The 21,850-nt window shown below is 41.0% G+C and overlaps 2 protein-coding genes across 2 annotated transcripts in view; both read left to right on the top strand.

The window, feature by feature from the left end:
- lhx6a (LIM homeobox 6a) overlaps positions 1-21,850 on the top strand; it is a 243,623-nt gene that overhangs the window by 31,062 nt on the left and 190,711 nt on the right. The gene's annotated exons all lie outside the window — the stretch shown is intronic.
- ndufa8 (NADH:ubiquinone oxidoreductase subunit A8) lies at positions 160-5,851 on the top strand. Its single transcript, XM_069703007.1, has 4 exons — positions 160-324; positions 1,594-1,757; positions 3,806-3,971; positions 5,373-5,851. The coding sequence occupies exons 1-4, from the start codon at positions 274-276 to the stop codon at positions 5,508-5,510; spliced, it is 519 nt and encodes a 172-aa protein (XP_069559108.1). The 5' UTR covers positions 160-273; the 3' UTR covers positions 5,511-5,851.

Raw genomic sequence — 21,850 nt, 5'->3', positions numbered from 1 at the left:
TTTTCCACACTTAATTCATTTCAAGTCAACATTTTAACGAATTAAAGTTGGCAAAACAAGCAAGTTCGTCCCAACGCAAATCCCACGTTCTCACATCTCATTAAGTGCGCATGCGCGTGCGGCTTACGGGTCGACCTCTCTGCCGCGTCATCAGCAGGCGCAGTAAACTGACCTTCTTCGCGGTCTCGTCGCTTCGTCCCGGAGCCAGACGAGGACCTTGAATGTTTTTCCACCAGCGGTGTTTGATTTGAGCATTTGTAAAGGCCCGCAGCCATGCCCACGACACTGGAGGTCCCCCCACTGCAGGAGCTGAAAGTGGATGAGGTGAGCAAGCCCGAACATATAACATTACTAAGACGGGACACGCTAGCCTGCTAACTGGCGAGCTAGCCGGCTAGCTCCTGTGTGGCTAAAGATCTCCTTTAACTTTCCACGCTGGCTTTACCTGCCTCCACAGTTTGTGACATAACATAAACCAATAACATATCAGCAAGCGATTAAATCTGTGTGCGAAGTGAAGCTGGTGAACATTTTTGTTTGTTTGTTGGTATTGGCCACCTTGAGCCCAGTAAACGACGTCAGCGTTCATTTTGGTTAACAAAAGTCCGCATCACACTGTTGACGGTCCACACGTCCTCCGTCCACACGTCTCCGTCCACACGTCCTCCTCTCTCCACCCTCGTGAGGACGGTCTCGGGACTGTCCTCTGCCCGGTTTATATGTTGTTTGGCACATGTGAGCTCGTCCTTCAAGTCAGCTGATGGCTGTCAGCTCCGCTGTTATGGGAGAAGCGCGTTCACGTTTCTTTTAATGTCAATAGTTGTGTGATTATTTCAAATGCGACGCACCACGTGATATCTTTACCTCCCCTCTATTATCGTCGTACTGCGTTGCTACACGCTGGTTTGTATTCACGGTGGTAGTTGTGTTTCTGAGCACCTCACAAATTAGTTTTTTTTTTATTTTTTAATTTGTTTTTATTTTCTTATAAAGAAAGCCCAAGAAGATAGTTAACTAATAAGTCATTCTTAATATTGAATACACTTAAAGGAGCACGCTACGGATTTTGGGACACACTTTCCGTCGTTTATGTGGAGAAAGGATGAGTAGGACTTCAACATAATTCACTGGCAGCACTCCCCGGAGATGCAGAAGAGACAAATAAATAGCTGCTCTCCGAGAAATAGCTCGGACCTCATCGCTGCCCCGTAAACGGTTTTATATTTCTGTTAATATATATAAAAAAAAATTAAAATAAAAACACAACTTCCGGGCTGCGTAAGATGCCCATAGCAGTGTACAGTTACAGTGTAGGATTCAGCCGAAAAGTTTCCTGGTGCCCAAAGTTATGTTTCACCACTTCCAGTGATTCTGTCTCTCTGCTGGACGCACATACAATTGATTCACCGTTCTTTTTGCTCTCTTACATGTCAAGTTTCAATGCGACACAAACATTAACCGTGTACTTCAAACAATTAAATTCATATTCGTTAGTGTGTCTGGTATTTGGTAGTAAATGTGGTTTTTTTTTTTTTTTTTTTTTTTAGCCCTTTCTAATTGTTTTCCTTGTCTCCGGTCTCTTCTGCTGTCCAGATAAATGTGTCGTCTGCCGTGCTGAAGGCGGCTGCCCACCATTATGGCTCCCAGTGTGACAAACCCAACAAGGAGTTCATGCTCTGCCGCTGGGAGGAGAAGGATCCCAGGAAGTGTATAGAGGAAGGGAGGAAAGTCAATGAATGTGCTCTCAACTTCTTCAGGTAGCTCACATCCTGGGCTTTCTATATTTTTGGTGCCAAATACTCCTGGTAATAGTGAAAACAACGTTTGAAGTCATTGTCTGTCAGTTTATTCGTTGTGATTTTGAATAGATTCAGGCAAAAAGAAGTGTAAAACTAAATGTGAATAAACTAGAATTTTTTTTTAAATTAAAACAAGAAATCGTGTTTACACAGGAATTGATTGGTGTAATTTTGAAGTTCATGGTGTGTCTTTTACGTCCTTGAATGCATGTAATTAAATAGTAAGGCGTGAAGGAACAATGAGCTTCGAGAACTCATATTTCCTTTCCCCTCAACTTTAAGAAGAAATGCTCTCATGATATTTGACAGAATATCATTCTGGGCAAGGGCATTGGGCAGCATTACAATTTCAGGGCGTGAGGCTTTTCCACTGTTGTCATCCGATCGAGAGTGTGCTTGTGGCTAGAAAGTAGTTAATAATGTGGCTGACTCAGTAACGCGGGTGAGAGTCCATGTGAAATTCTGGTCGGAGGAGGTGCACCTGTGATGGACATGTGGGTAGAAAATGTGCTCTGTGGTTGCAAATACTGCTGTTGGACTGCAGTTCTTCCAGAGGTTAAAGTTGTTAAGTTTATCCATCAAATTTCAGTGTTAGGAAGTTTCCTTTTCTGTGTCGCGTCGTGCCTGTAAGCTTTCCAATTTGCATTCTTTTGGCAGAAGTGGGATGTTAATGCCAGTGAACATAAAATATTGTAGAATGATTTGTAATTTACAATTAGTGATGAAAACGTAGAATCGAAAAGGCTGGTAAGGATTACGTGTCTTTGTATTGTCTGGGATGGAGGTGAATGAGAAGTGTCTCTTTGAGGATAAAAGGATGAATGTGTAATTTGTGTGGTAGGATGATTCGAACCAAACTTTTTTTTTTGATATTGTAGTAAAGGACACCTCCTTGCAAACAATTTTTTTTTTTTTTTTTTTTTTTTGAAAGCAAAATTACCCACAACAGATTTTTGGTCAAACTTTCAATGACTTCAACTTTCCTGTGATGTTGCCAGATATCTGAAAAGTGACTTTCCATTGTGTAGATATAATTTGTCAGACTACGAATCATACATCCGTGTGTATTTTTGGATCATTTACGTTATCTTATCGAGACAGTATATATTCCTGCATTGCTTTTTACTTTATTATGGTCAATTTAATTTTATATTCATTTGAATTTCATGAAAGTCTCTCAACAGATTTGTTTTTCTGGTTATTGAACGAGAGTTGATCTATTCTCCAAAATATCAATAAACTTGTTATTTGACCAAACAACATAATAAATCAACAAGATAAAGTACAATGTCGAGAACACTTTAAAGCATTTTTCATTTCTTAAGTTGAAAAAAAGGGCTGTTAGTTTTAGAAAATGAATAAGTCACCCATGAAGCCTATTGTGTCTATAAACCATTGAGCAAGTGGTCTGGCATTTTTCACTCTCAACTGCTGTGTCTGTGTTTACTGAAGGTTTCACGAGTAGTAGTTAGTAGACTGAACGTTACTTGTATCCAATGCGTATGCTGTGACTAAGGTGCTTTTGTGAGTATGCATCAAACAGGTCGTGTTTTGGTTCCTAACACACACTCTCACACATGACCTCCAGAGAAGTACCTGCAATTATTATAATGAGGATAGATTTTAAATAAGAGGTAATTACAGCAGGGGCCTGGTTTGATTCTGCGGTGCTCATGGTAACTGCCAGACACCTTCAGGAGCATTTAAACAGTTGTTGGTATGAAAACCTGCCCAGAGCCTTTTATTTTTGACAAGTGGAAACTGACTTGCCATAAATCACAAGTCAGTGAAAGTTTTTCAATGCTTTTTTTTTTTATTTTATTTTTTTCCCTTCAATAATCCCGGCATTTTCCTGCCCTGCATCATATCTTTTAAAATATCTCATCAGTATTTTGAGGGGAAAACCTTGAATATCGTGCATCACGGCTGCCTGTACTCAACTATTTTAATCCTGCTGTTGCATATTTGATTCCGATTCAAACATCTGTCTGCACTGTGCCTTTCAGGCAAATCAAGGGCAACTGTGCCGAGTCCTTCACGGAGTACTGGACCTGTCTGGATTATTCAAACTTGGCAGAACTGCGTCAGTGTCGTAAACAGCAGCAAGGCTTTGACAGCTGCGTCCTTGACAAACTGGGGTGGGAGAGACCTGACCTGGGAGATCTGTCTAAGGTGAGATTGTTGAGAGATTGAGTGTGCATGTACAATGTGAGCAGCCTGGTTGATGGGTTCTATTCTTGCTGATTGTGGGCTGTGCAAGAGACTCTGATTGCATCTGCGTAGCGGTCTCGTGCATCTACAGCTCCTGATCTACAGCAAATCACGTGTTTTACACTCCTTTGCTTTTTCATTCCATAAAACTGACATTTTCAAGGGGCTTGTATAACTCCAGCAAACACCAATTAAGTGTCTGCCATCAAAAGAAGACAGAACTGATCTAGACTTTAGATTTTCTTTACATTTATTTGCCAATAAAAAAAAAAGACAACAAACCTGAGAATCTGTGAATGGCTGTAATCAACTCTCTGGCTGTTTTGCACTCGTCAGTCAGTTGAATCAAATCACCTGATCAAGCAAACAAAAGAACTACCTTCAGATTACAACGAAAAACATCCAGGTCAACTCTGGTTGAGTTTTTCTGGTTGCTCATGAAAAATGAAAAGATTTTGTTTTGTATGTTTGTAATGATATGAGATATATAAGAGCATATATATATATATATATATATATAAAATCTACACACACACACACATAGATAGAAGAAAGATTTCTGGTGCAAGGCAAGGGGTCAAAGGAGAAGGGGGGGGGGGTAAAGACCTGGTCCAGGTGCCACACCGAGTGTGAAGGGTGGACCAAACAGAGGAGAGAATGGCGGATGTAGTGAAAAAGAATAGCTGAGAGGATGTAAAACACGACATAGGGAAGAGTTTTAAAAGCCAGAGGAGGATGGAAATGAACAAGTTCTCAGGGGTTCAGGGTATATGCGTGATTTTTTTTTTTTTTTTCCTAGTGATCAATGTCAGAGTTCGGTGTGCTTGTTTCGTCCGTCAAAAGTAATTCAATTTCCTATCATAAAGAAAAATATTCACACATATGAAGCTGGATCTTGTTCATTTTGGGTGTTTTTTTTGTTTTTTTTCTCAGAATAGACGCAGATTAATTTTCTGTCTACCGATAAATAATTAGTCAGCTAATCATTTCAGCTCTCGGAAAAGGTATTTATGTTGATACGATTGTTAGCTGGTTTTTAAACCTTTCTCTGTAGTGGAAGAAAGACTGTTTGCTCGTTCTATTATTATTATTATCAGATCTCTCATAGGCAATAGCAGACTTTACACACTCGATGTTTACCGCCTAGCCAGAGATCGATTCAACACACCCACTGTATAATTCCCTATCATCTTAGATAGCCGTCGTGTTTCATCTCATTGCGTCGATCGCATTTTCAACAGAAGCGAGCGCTTTAAAACCGAGCTCGTCCACCGAGCGCCTCTGCAGGGCTGCGATAATTGAACGTGTTCGCACTACGCACGTCCGACAAGTCACGGCGTGCTTGTTCCTTTTCTTTCGTAGGTGACCAAAGTGGCGACCTCGCGGGCCCTCCCGGAGAACCCCTACCAATCCAGACCTCGTCCTGAGGCCAACCCGGCCATCGAGGGTAAACTGGAGCCTGCCAAACATGGCAGCAGGTTGTTCTTCTGGAGCTGGTGAGGCAGCTGTAGAAAACCTGTCACCTTCTACAGTCATGGGCTCCGTCCAAAAACGGCCCGACTGCTCGTGACGACGGGTACATCAACGATACTTCAAGGGTTTAAAGTGGGAAATCTGACGGTTGGATTTGGACAGGGTTCATGCCCGAACAGTCTTTTCAGCAGCTGCGTCTCCATCTTTGTCAGACGGCTTGATGAAAGGAAAGAAGGATGGATGCTTGTGTGAACAAAGTCCATGAATCCATCCTGCTTTCCTCACCACCTCTGTAAATGTAATAAGTGAACAAAAAGCAACATGCTGTTATTGTTGTTGTCAGATAATAAAGAGATAAGTTATAATAACGGATATTCATGTATTTTTTTTAATTTTTTTTCAAGTTTGTTAAAAACAGTTGCCCTTAACATCCCCGTAGCCGGAGAAACATCAGGGTTCTAGAGCCATATTAGCACATCTGTGTTTTGTCAGATTGATGCAGAGTGAGGTTGGAGGTCAGAGTTCAGGGTCACTACCTGCAGCTACAGAGAGCACTGGCTTCTGCTTCCTCCTTTTCTCTCGGCTCACTTCCTGCCTCTGACCTGGACTGGAGGGAGACCAGCGCGGTCGTTTTCGGAGATGCACAGCAAAAGTATGTTTTTGCTGCCGACGCGCGTGCGCGCGCGCGCGCGCACGTATCGACGACCTTGAACGGAAGGAGATGAGAAGCCAATTCAGAGACGCGCTGGCCTGTGGAACGTGGTGGAACGTGGTGGAACGTGGTGGAACGCGCCAATGCGCACACGCACGCTCGCGTATCGCCGGCACATCGTCCGACGTCACAGTTGACCGACAGCGCGGTAAGGGAGGTCTGTCGGAGACAATTTGCCGTGAAACCTCAGTTTGTTTCGGCACACCTGTCAACATTTTCAAATCGACACTAGTAGTAGCGGTAGCAGCCATGATTTGAGTTGCGACATTACAAACATAAGGCAAGTCGAGTCTTTAACCCCTGCCATGTGGTTGATTTCTACTGGGACCAATAGTAATGCAAGATTTGACAGCTTTCTCATACTCCAAAGCAGAGATGTGGCCCCGGGGGGGGGTTTGCGAATGATTTAAAAAAAACAAAAAAAAAACATTTTGCCCGATACCAAAACACAAGAACTTGATTTACAAAAGCTTGCCGCTGACAGTCACTGTGATTTTATTCCGAATATGTAAAAATACACATTTAAGCACTGCAAGATCTCAACAATTTTCCCACAAGTTTTTTTTTTTTTTTTTTAATACCACAGACAGCAAGTTCAACAGTGCGCTGTCACAACTTATTTTCAAAAACAAACATATATTTTGATTGTGGACAGAAGCACCGTGTGTGTGTGTGTGTGTGTGTGTGTGTGTGTGTGTGTGTGTGTGCGTGCGCACATGCAGACATGGGTGTGCGGGTCTCCGCGGGGCGTCACTGTCAGTAGTTTCAGAAATCCCCCTCACAAGGTGTGGTCCGGTCCTGCGCCTTGCACAGGAAACGTCTGACAGGCCCTCTTCTGACCTGGACGGTGGGACAAAGGGAGGAGGGAAGAAGGGATGCAAAGAGGAAAGGAGGTGTGGACCGAGGGAAACACGAAGGAGAAGGAGAGGAGGGGGGGGGGGACGACATAGGCAGGAGGTGGTAAGAAAGAAAACAGGGATAGAGGGGAGATCAATGAAGGAAGAGGAAAAGAAAAAGAAGCAGTTAAAAGGGAGGTAAGGTTTAAACATGAGGTGGGACAAGAACTAAATAAAGTGAGGTCCAGAAAGGGCGAGGTGGGGAACGATTTGAAAAACAAGACAGACTGAGTGGGGGCTCGGAGGTTGTTCAGTGGCTGGCGGTGAGGCCCCGGGGCTCGTGGCAGGCCCGTCTCCATGCGACTTACAGGAAGCAGAGGGTCATCGTTGTTTGACACCGCACCGCCACAGGAAACGGGCTCTGGCACAGGAAAGAAATACAATACGGGGCTTTCAGAAAGCTACAGCCCGCCTGGGAGCCCAATGCGCTAAAATACTCAAACAACCCGGCTCGTTCATAACACACGACTGTCAATATTCCCATTGTTCGGTGTCAGGTTCGACATAATAAAATGAATGTTTGAAGTGGTGATGAGCACCGGCGGTCAGATCTGGGAGATGTGTTTTTTTTTTTTCTTCTTTTCCAACAAGGCCGCCAGCGTTCAACACGGAGGATGGAGTTCGAGAAGACGTTGCATCACTTCTTTTTTTTTTATTAACTAATTCGTGGTAAATGTATCGATAAACGAGTGTTACCTGAAAGCTTTTTCAGGAAATTTACACGAAATTTCCCCTTTTGTTTTCTACATTACCGGTTCATTACTTTTGTGTCAGCAACACTACACTGTACTCCTCTTCCTTGAGACATCAGCTGCATCCACGCTGTTAAGAGCCCCTAACATGTGGGTGCACTTTACCGGACAAACTCTTAAAACGTAGGCGTGTTTGATTTGTGTATGTTGGTGCACCTTCCTTGCCGTTGGGCTCTGATCTCTCAGACAGCGCATGCTGTCGAGTGCCGCTTTCATGTGTCCTCTCACCCCCCCCCCACCTCATACAGCACGAGGTGGCTTTGAACTGGTTATGCAGGTTGCTGTCTAACCCCCACCCACCTCCCAGCTCACAGGTAAGTACCACTCCATCCACGACCAGCACTCCTAGAGATTACTAATCTGAGAGCATCAAAAAGAGAAACATTCACATACGTGCACATGTGCTCACTAACACAGCGCGTAGTGTGGTTTTAAATCTTGGTGTGTTCTGAGCGTAGCCATGCGGGGGATAAGATGACATCAGTAAGGTTTGTTGGGTTGACTTCTGCGACCTTTCAGTCTTTGAGGGTCACACCCGCTTTTATAACGCTGTACTTTACGACTGTGGTTCAATTTTACGCAGGTGTTTTTGACACGTGAATTCACGTCTCGACATAAGCATTTATAGCAACAACATTTCTGACCAAAATAATTTCATGTCCTAATAGCTGTGTTGTATTGTTCAGTTTCATAAAATCCTGCTTTCAAATAGCCTGAACTCCTCCGTAGAGGAGATGCAGATTGGTTTGCTAAGAGCTGAATAGGACAATTACAGTTGTGTGAAAAAAATACATCCTGTGCATTGTTAGCTTTTTTTTGTGACATATTTTGGATAAGTATTTGATCCTCTTTGAAACAGTGTCCACATATTAAGGTTGTGTTTTTGAACAAAACCACAAAGAAAATTTGCCAAATTATCAATGTGTCATATTCCTTTGTGAAAAATGTAAGCATATATCGTCCACCAGCTGCAGCTTGCTGAAATTTTGAAGCACTCTTCAATGGAAAATTCCTTCATTTGCAAGATGTTGGAGGGTTTTCCTGCACGTGCTGCCTGTTACAATACCCATACCCAATATCCCAAAACGATATATATGGGCGTTTTCAGCGCCCTCTAAAGGACCAACATGTCCTCGCACCTAAATGACAGACTTGGTCATTTGACTGACAGGCGTACTGGTCTTTTGTCGTCATGGGAACAATAATAGATACGTGGTTTAACTACAGTTTTGTTAAGTTTAGGAAAAGACCCTTATGTGTTACGTAAGTTACATGATATACGTCAAATACACTACGTCTGCGTTAAAATGAGTCAGCGTTGACTTTTTGTTTCTCACGGGACATGAACAGCGTTGTCCAGAGTAAAAGGTGGATACATCCAACCAAACCCAACCGACAGTCTTTATACGCGGTCACCCGGCTGCCTTTATTGCACAAATCATAAAATATTACGTCCGCCTGAGGTCGTGGTCAAAAAAACATAAATATTGGGCATTTCAAACACCCTTCAACAGTAGACCAGTACTGACAAAACAGTTGCAGGCTACAAATCTGAACAATGAGCTGAGAAATCCTAAAAATGCTGCAGAGTTGTGGAGTTTCACCATTATAGAGTAACAGTAATCATTTAATTCAGTTATTATTGCTGCTTTAAATAACCTCTATAATAACCTTTATTTGTTGAGGATAGACTCTCTTTGTTCCCGCTTCACACGAATAACATATTTACGTAGTTATTGGGCTTAAGATCCATTCATTGACATGATGCATTCCCACGGCCGTTACCTTAACCTTAGTTATCACTACAAAGTGCCTAACTGTAAACCTCACCTAACCTTACCCTAAACCTAACTCTAACCTTAACACTAAAAAAAACAAGTCTCCACCTTCAAACAGTCCTTTGAAGGTGTGTGAGCGAGGGACTAGCCAAAATGCCCTCAAGCCAAATGGTCAAAAAACTACAACTGGTCCTCACAAAGATAGTTGTACAAGTACACACACACATGTAGCGCACAGGTCCTCAGTCTAAATCTGTGTGGTGACAGAGTGATGACCATGAGTTGTGTTTTGCATTCCAGCCCAACACGCTTCACAGCCGCTCTTTCATGCTGCAGTTTTGCCTCTGAAAAGCCACGCTTAAGACAACATTTAGCAAATTTTAAGGTTTCACTCAAGGTGTTTGTCGGCTGAAAGACAAGACAGAGCAGGAGAGCCCTCGCTTCATGGCACACTAATGAAGCCCAGTCACACAGACACATCTGGATGCAGACAAACACACTTGAACTGAAGAGACACATGCAGGCACACACATTCAAGGTGGTGACAAATATATTCCCACGATTGATGCCTCATGACTAAATCTACAAGACATTTTTGTCTTGCTTTATGATAATTACATATAAAGATAAGTTTTTTTTTTTCTTCTCTTTAAAGGACAGACTAGAATTTTAGATGACTTTGCTGAGACATAAGAGGGGTTTTCTGAGGGCTCTGTCTGTTTATTCCACGTGTTTAAAAATAAAACTATGACCATTTCTTTCTGCTTCATGTTTATTCTGCGGTATCTGAGTAAATGGACTAATGTGAAGTATGTGATGAAATGAGATGTCAAAATGACAGCACAGCCTGTTGTCACACAGCTTAACACTCAAGAAGCTGTGGTCGAGGAGCCATGCATGACACTGTTTATGTTTCTGCAGGTGTGTGTGTGTGTGTGTGTGTGTGTGTGTGTGTGTGTGTGTGTGTGTGTATGTGTGTGCGTGCGTGCGTGCGTGTGTGTGTGTGTGTCTGTCTGTGTCTGTCTGTGTCTCTGTCTGTGTGTCTGTCTCTGTGTCTCTGTCTGTGTGTATATATATAGATATCAGTGTATGATGGATATAACGTGTTCGTTGCCTTATTTGTTTGGATGTTTGTGCATTTGCACATGCATGTGCTGTTTAAGTGTGTGTGTGTGTGTGTGTGTGTGTGTGTGTGTGTGTGTGTGTGTGTGTGTGTGTGTGTGTGTGTGTGTGTGTGTGTGTGTGTGTGTGTGTGTGTAGCTGCTGCTGCTGCAGCTCCTTCTGGGCTGGCTTGTGTTTATCTTGGCCTGGTCCCAGACCTTCATCACTTCTCTGCTGATAGCTCCATTCCTTCATCCCTCAGGCTATTTACAAGTCTACCGCAGACTGCCTTTCCCTCCAATCCTTTTTCTTTCTCCTCTCCTCTCCTCTCCTCTCCTCTCCTCTCCTCTCCTCTCCTCTCCTCTCCTCTCCTCTCCTCTCCTCTCCTCTCCTCTCCTCTCCTCTCCTCTCCTCTCCTCTCCTCTCCTCTCCTCTCCTCTCTCTTTTAAAAAAGCCTTCCCCATCTCACTCCTCTTCCTCTCGGCCAACCAGATCAAATCACAGCCAAGAGTATATTCATATCCACCCTTTACCCATTCTTCCCTTTGTATGACTGATTGTTTATTTGTTAATTTGTGTCGTTGTGCTCTGTGTAGAGATAAGAAAAATGATTCATAAATTTAACTAATACATTCTATTGTTTGAACTATGAAATATATGCTACAACACAGTTCCCATAGTGAGATAATTATGTTGTTATATTTCATATTAGTGCGTAATATATATTGTTCTATATAATATATATAGATATTTAATGTACTGTATATATACTGTATGTACTGTGCATTTTATATTTATATTTTTTATTTTATTGCTTTTCTATTATATTATTCTATTCTATTATTATTTTATTCTATTGTTTCTATTATTGCTCCTGTATGTATGCTGCTGTGGCGAAAAAATTTCCCCTCGGGGATTAATAAAGTATATACCTACCTACCTACCTACCTAAAAGCTTATAGGCCTTTTTCACAGCAGATTTTTTTGAGGTGATGCTATTGATATTAGTGATTTCTATTTAAATGTCCTAATACGTTATGACAGTGAGACAATGAAGCACAAAACCAGGTAGGTAGGTAGGTAGGTAGGTATATACTTTATTAATCCCCGAGGGGAAATTTTTTAGGTAGCTGAAACTCAAGCAACTAAATGGAATACAGCTGTGAGTAATTTCACTGTTTACACCTGTGCTTCTCCTACTGTGACATGTCAACATTTTCTCTGTGAAAAGGGTAAATTGGTTGGGAAGAATTAACTTGTAATTTCATGTTATTGTCGTAAAATCAAATCGCGAGGAATACCTAATCTGTTCTTTATGAATGGTGGTTATGGTGGAAACTGTAATCGTAGATTTCTGTCCCATAGTGTTTCTTTTAGACTTTGTAATAAGGACACAGCATGAAACAGGAAGGCGGCTTATTTTTAGGCACTAAAACTTATTGGTTGGAATTAGGAAGGAATCTGCTGCACAGAGTACATCTAAAATCATCATTAATTAACCTTACATAGTCATGAATGTAAGAACAAAGGTTTTTCAATTATTACGATGTCTGAGTTATCATGTTTGTGTCTTATTCAGACACCAAAATTGCCCAATCACAGCACATAGCTCATAAATGCTGTCAAAATCCAGACACTGTAGTCCTCGATAACTCAGGGTTAGCATCTCTTGACTTTATTCAGGATTGTGGCCCCTCAACTAAAGTTGTAACGCTGACATCAGTCCAAACATTTTTGTGCGAAGAATTCATCATGATCACGCTTAATTAATCAAAATCATTTATGATGTACTCACCTTAGTTAATGTTATAATCCACGTGTTGTTCATGCATGAGATCATGAATGAAATACTTTGAACTCATGTTAATTCCTGATCATTCGTGAAGTATTAGTGCATGAAGTCATACTTAATTCATGCATTCATTTGTGATAATTCATGTACCCTTACCGTAAAGTGTTAAATGGTAGTTGCAACTGCGCCACTATGCCAAACCTGTGTTATTTATATATATATATATATATATTTTTTTAATAGTTCCAGGATTTTTCTCATTCATAACTCATAACAGTTCACAGGTCTTTCTGCAGTGAGGTTTCACAATAGACAAGTAAAAGTTTCAAATCTACTTGTAGTGACGAGTGAGGAGTCTTTGATCCAACGCCACACTGAGGATGCCTCACCTCTTTTGCTTTAGGTGATCAAATATGTAATTACTTTGCTAATAGGATGATGATTGGATCATTTCTCCTTGTCAACACAGTTCATTACTTTCCACAAACCAGACAAGACCCAAACCTCCTCAGAGGCACTTTGTCAATTTATATGGACTGTTTGCTGACAGCATCACAGCATCAAAGTGACTTTTACTGAAGGACACTGCATGTGCTCTCATACACAGAGACACACACACACACACACACACACACACACACACACACACACACACACACACACACACACACACACACACACACACACACACACACACACACACACACACACACACACACGCTGAACTTCATCCAGCGGTGATAATCCTGCTCGTAGCCAGAGTTGTCTTATTCCCATGGAGTTCCCTGGGAAGCTGACGTCGCCTTTATTCTGTTGTGTGTGTGTTTGTGGTTTCTGCAAGTTACACTGCAGCATTCCTCCGCCGTGTGTTCATCTAAACAGAGCTAGTTAAAAAGGACGCACAGCGGCTCAGGCTACACAGTTGTGGCAGGTCTCCTCTGGGTGGTTCCTATCTGACAGAGGGCTCACCGAGTTTTGGGTTTCCTACGCATGTCAAGGTAAGTTAGCTGTTCCTGGTGCCGGGCTGCTTGGAGGCCCTGGTGGGCTATCACTCACAATGTGTCCTCCCCGTCTCTCGTTCTCCCTCTCCCTCTCCCTCTCCCTGGAAGCCTCTTTCCGTCCCCCCACGCCCTCCTCCCACACACCACCTTTCCTGGACTGACGCACGTCTTCTGGCCGTCATCCCTGGTTTACATGTCAGATTCGGTGTCTCTCAGACCCTACGTCCCCCGCTGTCCTGCCCTCTGTTTTCCACTCAGATCATGGTGTGTCAAAGTGCAGTCCTCACTTGTCATCCCCGATTTTCATTTGCATCAAAACACACTTGCTGTTCTGTAATTATCTGCAGTCCATAATAACCCAGAGGGAGAGCTACGTTTCATTGCTGAAGGTGATGAGTTCATGTTTTGTTTGTTTCCTGGAAACATCATCCTCACGAAGGCTGCAGCACAAGGGTATTTTTTAAGACGATTAATCACAATGTCTTTCGAATATATTTGTATCTGGTTAGTTTAGTTTTTTTCCCCAAGCCGAGGCAGGAAAACACATCTAAAAGTAAACACCAACTTTTCCCTGTGTTGTCTTGTTTGAGTCGATGTGAGGTAGCGAGAAAGAGACAGTCCAGTCCTGCTATCTCACCCCACTCACACCTCCACACGTAAATAATCACACCACTTCCAGGTTTACCTACTCCGTTAGCATCCTGCGCTGCACAAGCTGAGTTCCAACACTGTTGCTTAATTGTGAATGCAGGCAGTTTGTGAGTCAAAACTAAAATAACTTTATGCAAAAGAAAAATAAACTGACAGGGATTTTTCCTGAGAGGAAACCTTTAGTTTACTATATGACATGTTTCTTAATAGTGCTAAAGTGTTCAGTGTTCTTTAAATAAACAATGTGGAGTTTTGCATAGTGGGGCATGAAAGAATGCAGGAGTCTCGCTGCCCCTCTCACACATGTCAGCAATTTGGCTGCCTTGTGTATTTTGGATGTTGAAAAAAAAAAAAAAAAAAAAAAAAGCAACATTTCAAAGTAAACGAAAGAAGGAAAGTCTTATCCGCCTGGCAGCTGCGCTCCAGACCAAATTGCTTTCAGCTGATGCGCTGCAGCTCAAACTTGCTTGGGTAATGTCAAGTGATGCATTGCAATACTGAGAAAACAACACAGACAAAAAAAATAAATAAGGAGGAGAAGAAATGCTGGAAAGTTCCAGTGCTTACTCAGGCAAAGCCCACAAACGCCCAAACGAGCAGACGTGCTCACGAACATTTTTTAATTTTTAATTTTTGCTTTTTTAAATTTAATTGCATTCATTCGTAATCAGCTGTGTTGCATTTGTACTTTACATTTTAGGCATTTAAGTGATATCCGGAGCGAAACATAGAGAGGATGAATGGAAACAAATAAACAAAATGAAACAGAACAAAAAAAAAAAAAATCTATATTTAGAGCACCAATATCCAGTTAAGCCAAAGGAAACACCATTTTTTTCTTTGTCAATAAACCAAATGTCTGACTGTATAAGGTACTGGAAGAAACGGATGAAGAAAGGGTAGCTTTTTTAGGTGTGAAATAATTATAGGATGTACTGAAAGGGAAGAGAGAGCCAAACGTCTTTACCTATCTCAAACACACATTGCTGCCCTGGATGTAATGATGATGATAATATAATCTACTTCATACATTATGTTGTGTAACTACATGCTGCCATCTCCAGCTACCTGACAAACACACACTAAATTCCAGCACAAACAGACATGGGGCAAACAAATTAGAGCGCAAATCAAGCATCGTGCAAAGATTCCGTTCTTACAGCATGCAGGCAGAAATGTACACATAGAATAAATAACATTATGTTGTAGTTATGTTTTGGTGATTGTTTTTTAAGTGACTTTGAGCATGTTCATCATCTCCAGTTTGAAAAATGGCATCCAGATTGGACACATTTACATGGATTTCATTTCATGTTTTTATGAAAGTGTCATGAACATTTTTTTTTTGTTGCTCTGAGACAGTTTCTCTGTTTGGTGTTTCTCTCAGGAAACAGAGGTATTTCTCTACATTTTCAGTGCAGAGGTCCAGCGTACTGTTACATAAGCTGTTCGGGGCACCTCTCATGAACTGTGGGAACTAATCATATATAATAGCTTTAATAGGCGAGTGGTAATGTGGATGTTAGAAGAAATCTCTAGACAACAGAAATTAAATCTCAGCTTGTTTCTGTAGTTGTTTGAAGACAAATGACAGAAAATGGAGAAGGAGACAGATCAGAAATGTTTAGGGATGCAAAAAGTATTTTTGGAAATGTGATGTTGTTCAATGGGAGCATTCCAGTTTTTTCACCTTCTGTTTATTTGTTTATATGTAAAAAAATAATCTGAAGTGCTGCTCTTACAACATCGCATTACTTTTCTGTCTGTAATCACAGTAAATACATATTATTTTCTAGCATTATGTAGCATGTATCAGCAGCATATACATAATTCAATAATGGTTACACGTTATGTAAGTTAAAAAAACAAACATTTACTGTATTTTTTTGCATATTCGTCAACAACTCATAGAAATGTTCATCATATATGAAATGTGTCTGCATATGAGGTTTTGAATATTTGATATTGATTTAAATGTAGGCCTGAACGCATTAGAAACAGTCTGTCACGTACAGCAATCAAATTATCATTACCATTCTCTTTACAGAAAGCAAGTCACAGGTTTTTGTTTTGTCCTGTTGACTTATGGCGAAGAATATCAGTGGACTCAATTTATACAGTTTAATTTTTTTTTTGAGGAGGGGAGGATTTACCTTCATTAGACACATAGAAAAGGGCAGACGGGATCTGAGGGAGGAGGAATTGGGTGACATGTGACAACCAACTTGAATCAGGGACACTGAGATTTAACAAATTAATAAAGTGTCATATTTTGGCTCGCCTCGATGTTAGAAGTGTACAGATGTACACATACGTGGTTTAGGCACCAAAAACATTGAGGAAAAGATCATGGTTTTGATTAAAGGTGACAAGGTTGTAATTCACTTGGAGTATGTTTTTCTCAGACCTTGTGTCCTCCCTTACAGAAACGTAACCAACTAAGTTATCCCTGCTTAACATAATCATTGCATCAAATATTTTAGCTGAATAGTGCAAACAACTAATCTGATTTAGATCTAAAAATAAAAGAATTATTAATCACCACTCAAAAGTTTAAGTAAAACGAAATCCAGGTTTAGAGTGTTTGTATCTGGCATCAGTTAAATATGTTGTTTTATGCAGGTAACTTATTTACATTACTTAAAAGAAACCATGTTGACTTTTGTTTTCTCACGGACTCACCGGTCGTCCTGATGAAAGTCTTGTGTTTGTTCAATCCAATCATCCTCGACCTTCTTCTTACTTGGACTTTTGCACTCTTTGTACTTCGTCACATGACCTCCCTTGCATGATGTCGTCCTTCGACTCTGGTCACACACACGTTTACTTTTCACGCCGAGCCGAGGCAAAACGTGACATGCGTGATAACATGGTGTAGGATCGTCTTACCCTCGCGCACCACGAAAGATACCCAGTGTAAGCATTTTTTAATTATGTCTCTCAGGAAAATACAACCTTGGATTCTCACCATTGTTAATTTCAGACATGAAGAAATAACAGATGAAATTATGCTGATGTCTGCTTCATCTCAGCATTCTAGCTCTGACAAAATATTTCCCCATCAAGAGTCACCACCTGCACATCGTTGACTTTTTGAGCAAAAAAACAACACATTTCTTTTTAACTTGGAAAAACAACAGGGTTTTAGAAACCTTTGGACCCGGCCAACCAAACCACGCAGACCGATGCGAGCTCTGTTATGTGACGAGAACACAACAGGTTCACTCGCCCTCTCCTAGCCCCGGGCTCTGTTTACATTCTGCTAGCAGGGGGATCTGGAAGTGTTTGGCTCGACTCTGCACTCACTGGGAACTATCAGACAATTCACATTTTAAACTATTTTGATATCAGCTCTGTGGAGAGTTGCCGTTTCCCTGAGAACATGACTTGCCTCTGGGCTCAGGGGCCTGCTACACCACCAGAAGAATAAACAGAGGCGAGGGGAAGACAGAGGGCGGGGAAAAACAGAGAGGGTGATGGGAAGAGAGGGGGAACGACCCGTGTGGTACTCGCTCTGTGGATATACTTCTACAGCGAAAACAAATATGTTAAAGAAAGTATAATCACGCCGCTGCAGACACTCATCAAAATCTCATAGAAATGCTATGAATAAAAAAAGTAGAGCTCAGCAGTGAGCTGAGTGGTTCAGCTGACTCTTCTGTCGAGGTTAAAGGTGCTGGAATTAGAGGAGAAACTTTCAGCCTGTGTTAATTAGGTGAGTAGTTATGTTTCACCCTGACCATGCATTGCCTGAAGCTACGTCCGACGATATGTGTACATATAGAGAGAGTTGACAAAATAATAGAAAGCTTTAACAATGCAATAACACACCACTGCAGTAAAAAAAAAAAAAAAAAAAAAAAAAAAAAGATCATAAGGTTATGTTTTTTTATGAGATCAGGAACATTGATTCAACTTTAAATGTGTTCAGTTATATAGTGACTCTAATGGTGGGTTACATTTACTTACTTAAGATTTTGAAATACTGGCATCTTACTTTAATATTTACAATTTGAGCAACTACACTTCTACTCCTATGCTCCTCATTTCAGAGGTAAATATCTCTACCCTGTTCGACTGCTGGAGACATTAGTTACTTTCCAGATTAACATTTTACACACAAAACATCATTTTAGAAATTATGATGTGCAGTATTGATGTAGATTAAACATGGAAGTCTCTAAAAATAGCTTCACTATTAGTAACTCCATTGAAATGCTGCTTTCACGCTTTATAAGTGCAGTATAATCACCAGTGAAATGAGAGCATTTTGAGCTTCTATTTTTCAGATTAAGTTTCAGATACAAAATGTGATCAGGTGACAGATTTTGGTAAAAATAAAGAATATTAAAGTATAAAGCAGTTATGACTAAACCATCCACAACACGAAGGTACTTTTGTGGTACTGCATTAATAAAAAACAATATGACATAGAACTTTCATATGTTTGATACATTTAATACATTTTGCAGATGATATTTCTTTACTTTTACTTAAACTTTTCAAAACTCTGGAGTTCTATTGTGCCATGTGGTAATACCATAACACACTAATATAATACATGTACATGTATATATTATGTATGTACAATATTGAACTCAGTACCTTCATGTGTATTTATGTTATAGCTACTTTTACTTAAACAAAGGATACTTCTGTGGCCACTGCTAAATGTGCATATATATTTTTAATGTAATGCATTATTATTGTTATTTCTGAAATATGATCCTGTTTTGAAATTATGGATTCATCACCTAGAATAAATTTACCTGACAGATTGACAAACAAATTGATGTGCTGTGTTGTCATAGTTTTTTTTTTTTAAACATTCCCCCTTTACAAGACCACATCATTTTCAAAAATTTGACAAACCAACAAAAATGTAAGTAGAAACGGTCTCAAAGTGCCTTGTGTTGCCTTGAATGCTTTTAAATCTGACACATAGTGTTGCTAATTGCAAGTCAGCTGTGACTCATTTATGTAGCTAGTTTCCCTTAAAATTGGGATTTACAGTAGTTGCTGTAATTCCATGTAACAATCTTGGGGGGGGGGGCATCTCTCAAAGGTGTTGTGTTGTAAGGTGTTTGTGTTGCTTTGTCTATCTCTGTGAATGCATTTCAGGCCTTCAGATTGAGTGAACACGCACGTGTTGCTAATAAAAGTACTTCAAACCTTCTAACCAATCAACAGGCCCACCTTCTCCGCCTCAGGTTTGAATGACCTTTTAGCCAAATGTGTTTATTCAGTGTTTAGTCACTATTACCCTCAGTATGATCCCTGCGCTAAAGGGCTAATGGCTAAAAATTTGCCCCCAGCCTGACTTCAACGTAAAATAATTGGTCGCATGTGAGAGCAACTGGCACGCGTTACCTCCTGTTCTCCTAAAGAGGTGATATCATGCGGTCAGGCTGCTTGTTCGTCACCAAGATAGCGTGATTGCTTCCGGTACTGAAGAAAGAACAGGAGAGATGGATGAGAGGGCAATGTGGTTTTCGGCGAGCAACGTTATCGTTAAAAAGGCCGGTGAGTGCAAAGCTGCAGCCCTGGATGGACGCCAATGTCGGAACAGGATTTTGTTTTACAAATGCTCTGTCGTTACATCTGCAGGAAATTGTCCTTTATCAGAAACTAAACTTAGCAGCTTAGTTAATGGTTTATTATCTTCTGGAGAGCCGCAGCCGCAGGGATTTTTTTTTCTTCTCTGAAACAGAAACATTAGATGAAAAGGTACATTTATTTTCTTTTAAAAACTTTTTTTTTCTTACGTCTCTTATTTTGGTTTCTACAAATTGGTTTGCCTCCCTTAGACTATAATCAGATATTCCCTTTTGTAATTTAAGTTGTTACATCTTCAATGTTTGGCCAAACCAGTGACAAAGCAACATTGGCTGCTCTCGACAGTGGATGAAATTTTAACATTGGTCGGAAATACACAGATGGAATCATAAAGCACAACTCATTTGCACTTTTGACACATTTTGTGCGAAAAACGAATTAGTCAAAGTAAATGGATTCAGACGCTTGTGCACGCACATGTGTGTGTACCCTGATATTGGATAGATGTTTATATTTAATTCTGTCGTTTTGATGCTGTGCAAATATTTGCAGTTATTCTGTGTGCATCCCATGTAACACGACCCTATGCTTAGTTTGTGTGTCCAATAAGTGGTGACACATATGTATGAGTGTGCCCTCGCTGTGCATGTGTGTATGTCTGCATCGAAGTATGTGTGTGCGCGCGCGTGTGTATGTGTGTGTGTGTGTGTGTGTGTGTGTGTGTGTGTGTGTGTGTGTGTGTGTGTGTGTGTGTGTGTGTGTGTGTGTGTGTGTGTCCCCTATATGTTACATTTACCTAAACTGCTGCTCTCTCTTTTTCCTGCTTCATTTTGACAAATTTGCGTTTCCAGGAAGCCTCTGAGGTCAGCGCGGCATCTGTTGCTACTTAGGTCCATGATACAGTCATGAGCACACACACACACACACACACACACACACACACACACACACACACACACACACACACACACACACACACACACACACACACACACACACACACACACACACACACATGGATACATGCATGGTGCAGGAGCTACTCTGTATAAGTTACCGACTAAAGGAGACCCAATCAGACATGAAGGCGTGTTTAAAGTTCCCAAAGTGACTTTAAAGAGAAGTCTAGACCTCCAGATTTAATCAGAGGTGCTGTGTGCTTGAGTTTTAATATGATTTTCACATAATACTATAAAATATTAAATAATTAAAATGATGTAACTTAAGTGTTTAAAAAAAAAAAAATTCGGACTTTCAAAGGTTTCCCTAAACTGATAAAAGCTGCATGACTTCAAGCCGTCCTTTCTTCTTCATAGCTTTTGTACATGAGCAGCATGTACACGTTTCTTCTTCGTATATCAGATTACTGACACGCAGTCAGTAGTGTATTTCCCAGAGTTCACCGGAGCAAACAGTCCAGCTGGATAGTTACGTTGGCCGCATCGCTCTGGCCAAAGCTGTCCACTGCATCAGCGCCTCACCTTCAAGTGTTTAACTCTGTCAGTTTTCATTCCCTCTCATTTATGTCTCTTTGCCCAAAACCACATTCATGACCAAACAAGGCATGATCCCATCAAAGTGATGCTTCAGCATACCTCAGTGAAAACCCTCAGACATTTCAGCGATACCACAGCAATGGCAGCAGAAAATAAGAAAAAGAAGAAGCAGCCCATTTTGCTCTCATGGTTTCTAGAACGAGATCGTGAAGACACTGAGTAGCGAGATGAGAGAAGCCAGACATGCAGGAAAGCGCTGTAAGGAAAATGGTTTCTGTTCTTGGTTTGGTCCAAAGCCACAGGAACTGGGCTTCACAGCCAAATCCCTGAGCAGAACCGACATAACCTCAGCGGGTTAAATAGAACCCAGAGCAGCAGATCGCAGACCTCTGTTTCTGTATGAGGAGCGGTCTGGACTCCAGTTCAACCTCATCTTTGTTTTTCGCGAAGATCAAATCATACATATTTAAATTCATAGTTCAGTCTCGAAATAAAATGCAATGCACAATTTATTACCTGTGGTTAAAGAAGCAATAATATTAGAGACCATTGGCTTCAACCCCTGTTCCATTACATCTCTGCAGTTTGAGAGGTTATAAGAGGAACTACAGCTGAAGAGACTTTTCAGATGG

This window comes from Brachyistius frenatus, unplaced genomic scaffold (assembly GCF_029030835.1).
Source record: "Brachyistius frenatus isolate BFR_SWC_R1_liver_20210118 unplaced genomic scaffold, ASM2903083v1 Contig_3, whole genome shotgun sequence".
Lineage (NCBI taxonomy): Eukaryota > Metazoa > Chordata > Actinopteri > Embiotocidae > Brachyistius > Brachyistius frenatus.
Note: the sequence above shows the minus strand (reverse complement) of the source record. Positions and strands in the feature narration are given on the sequence as shown.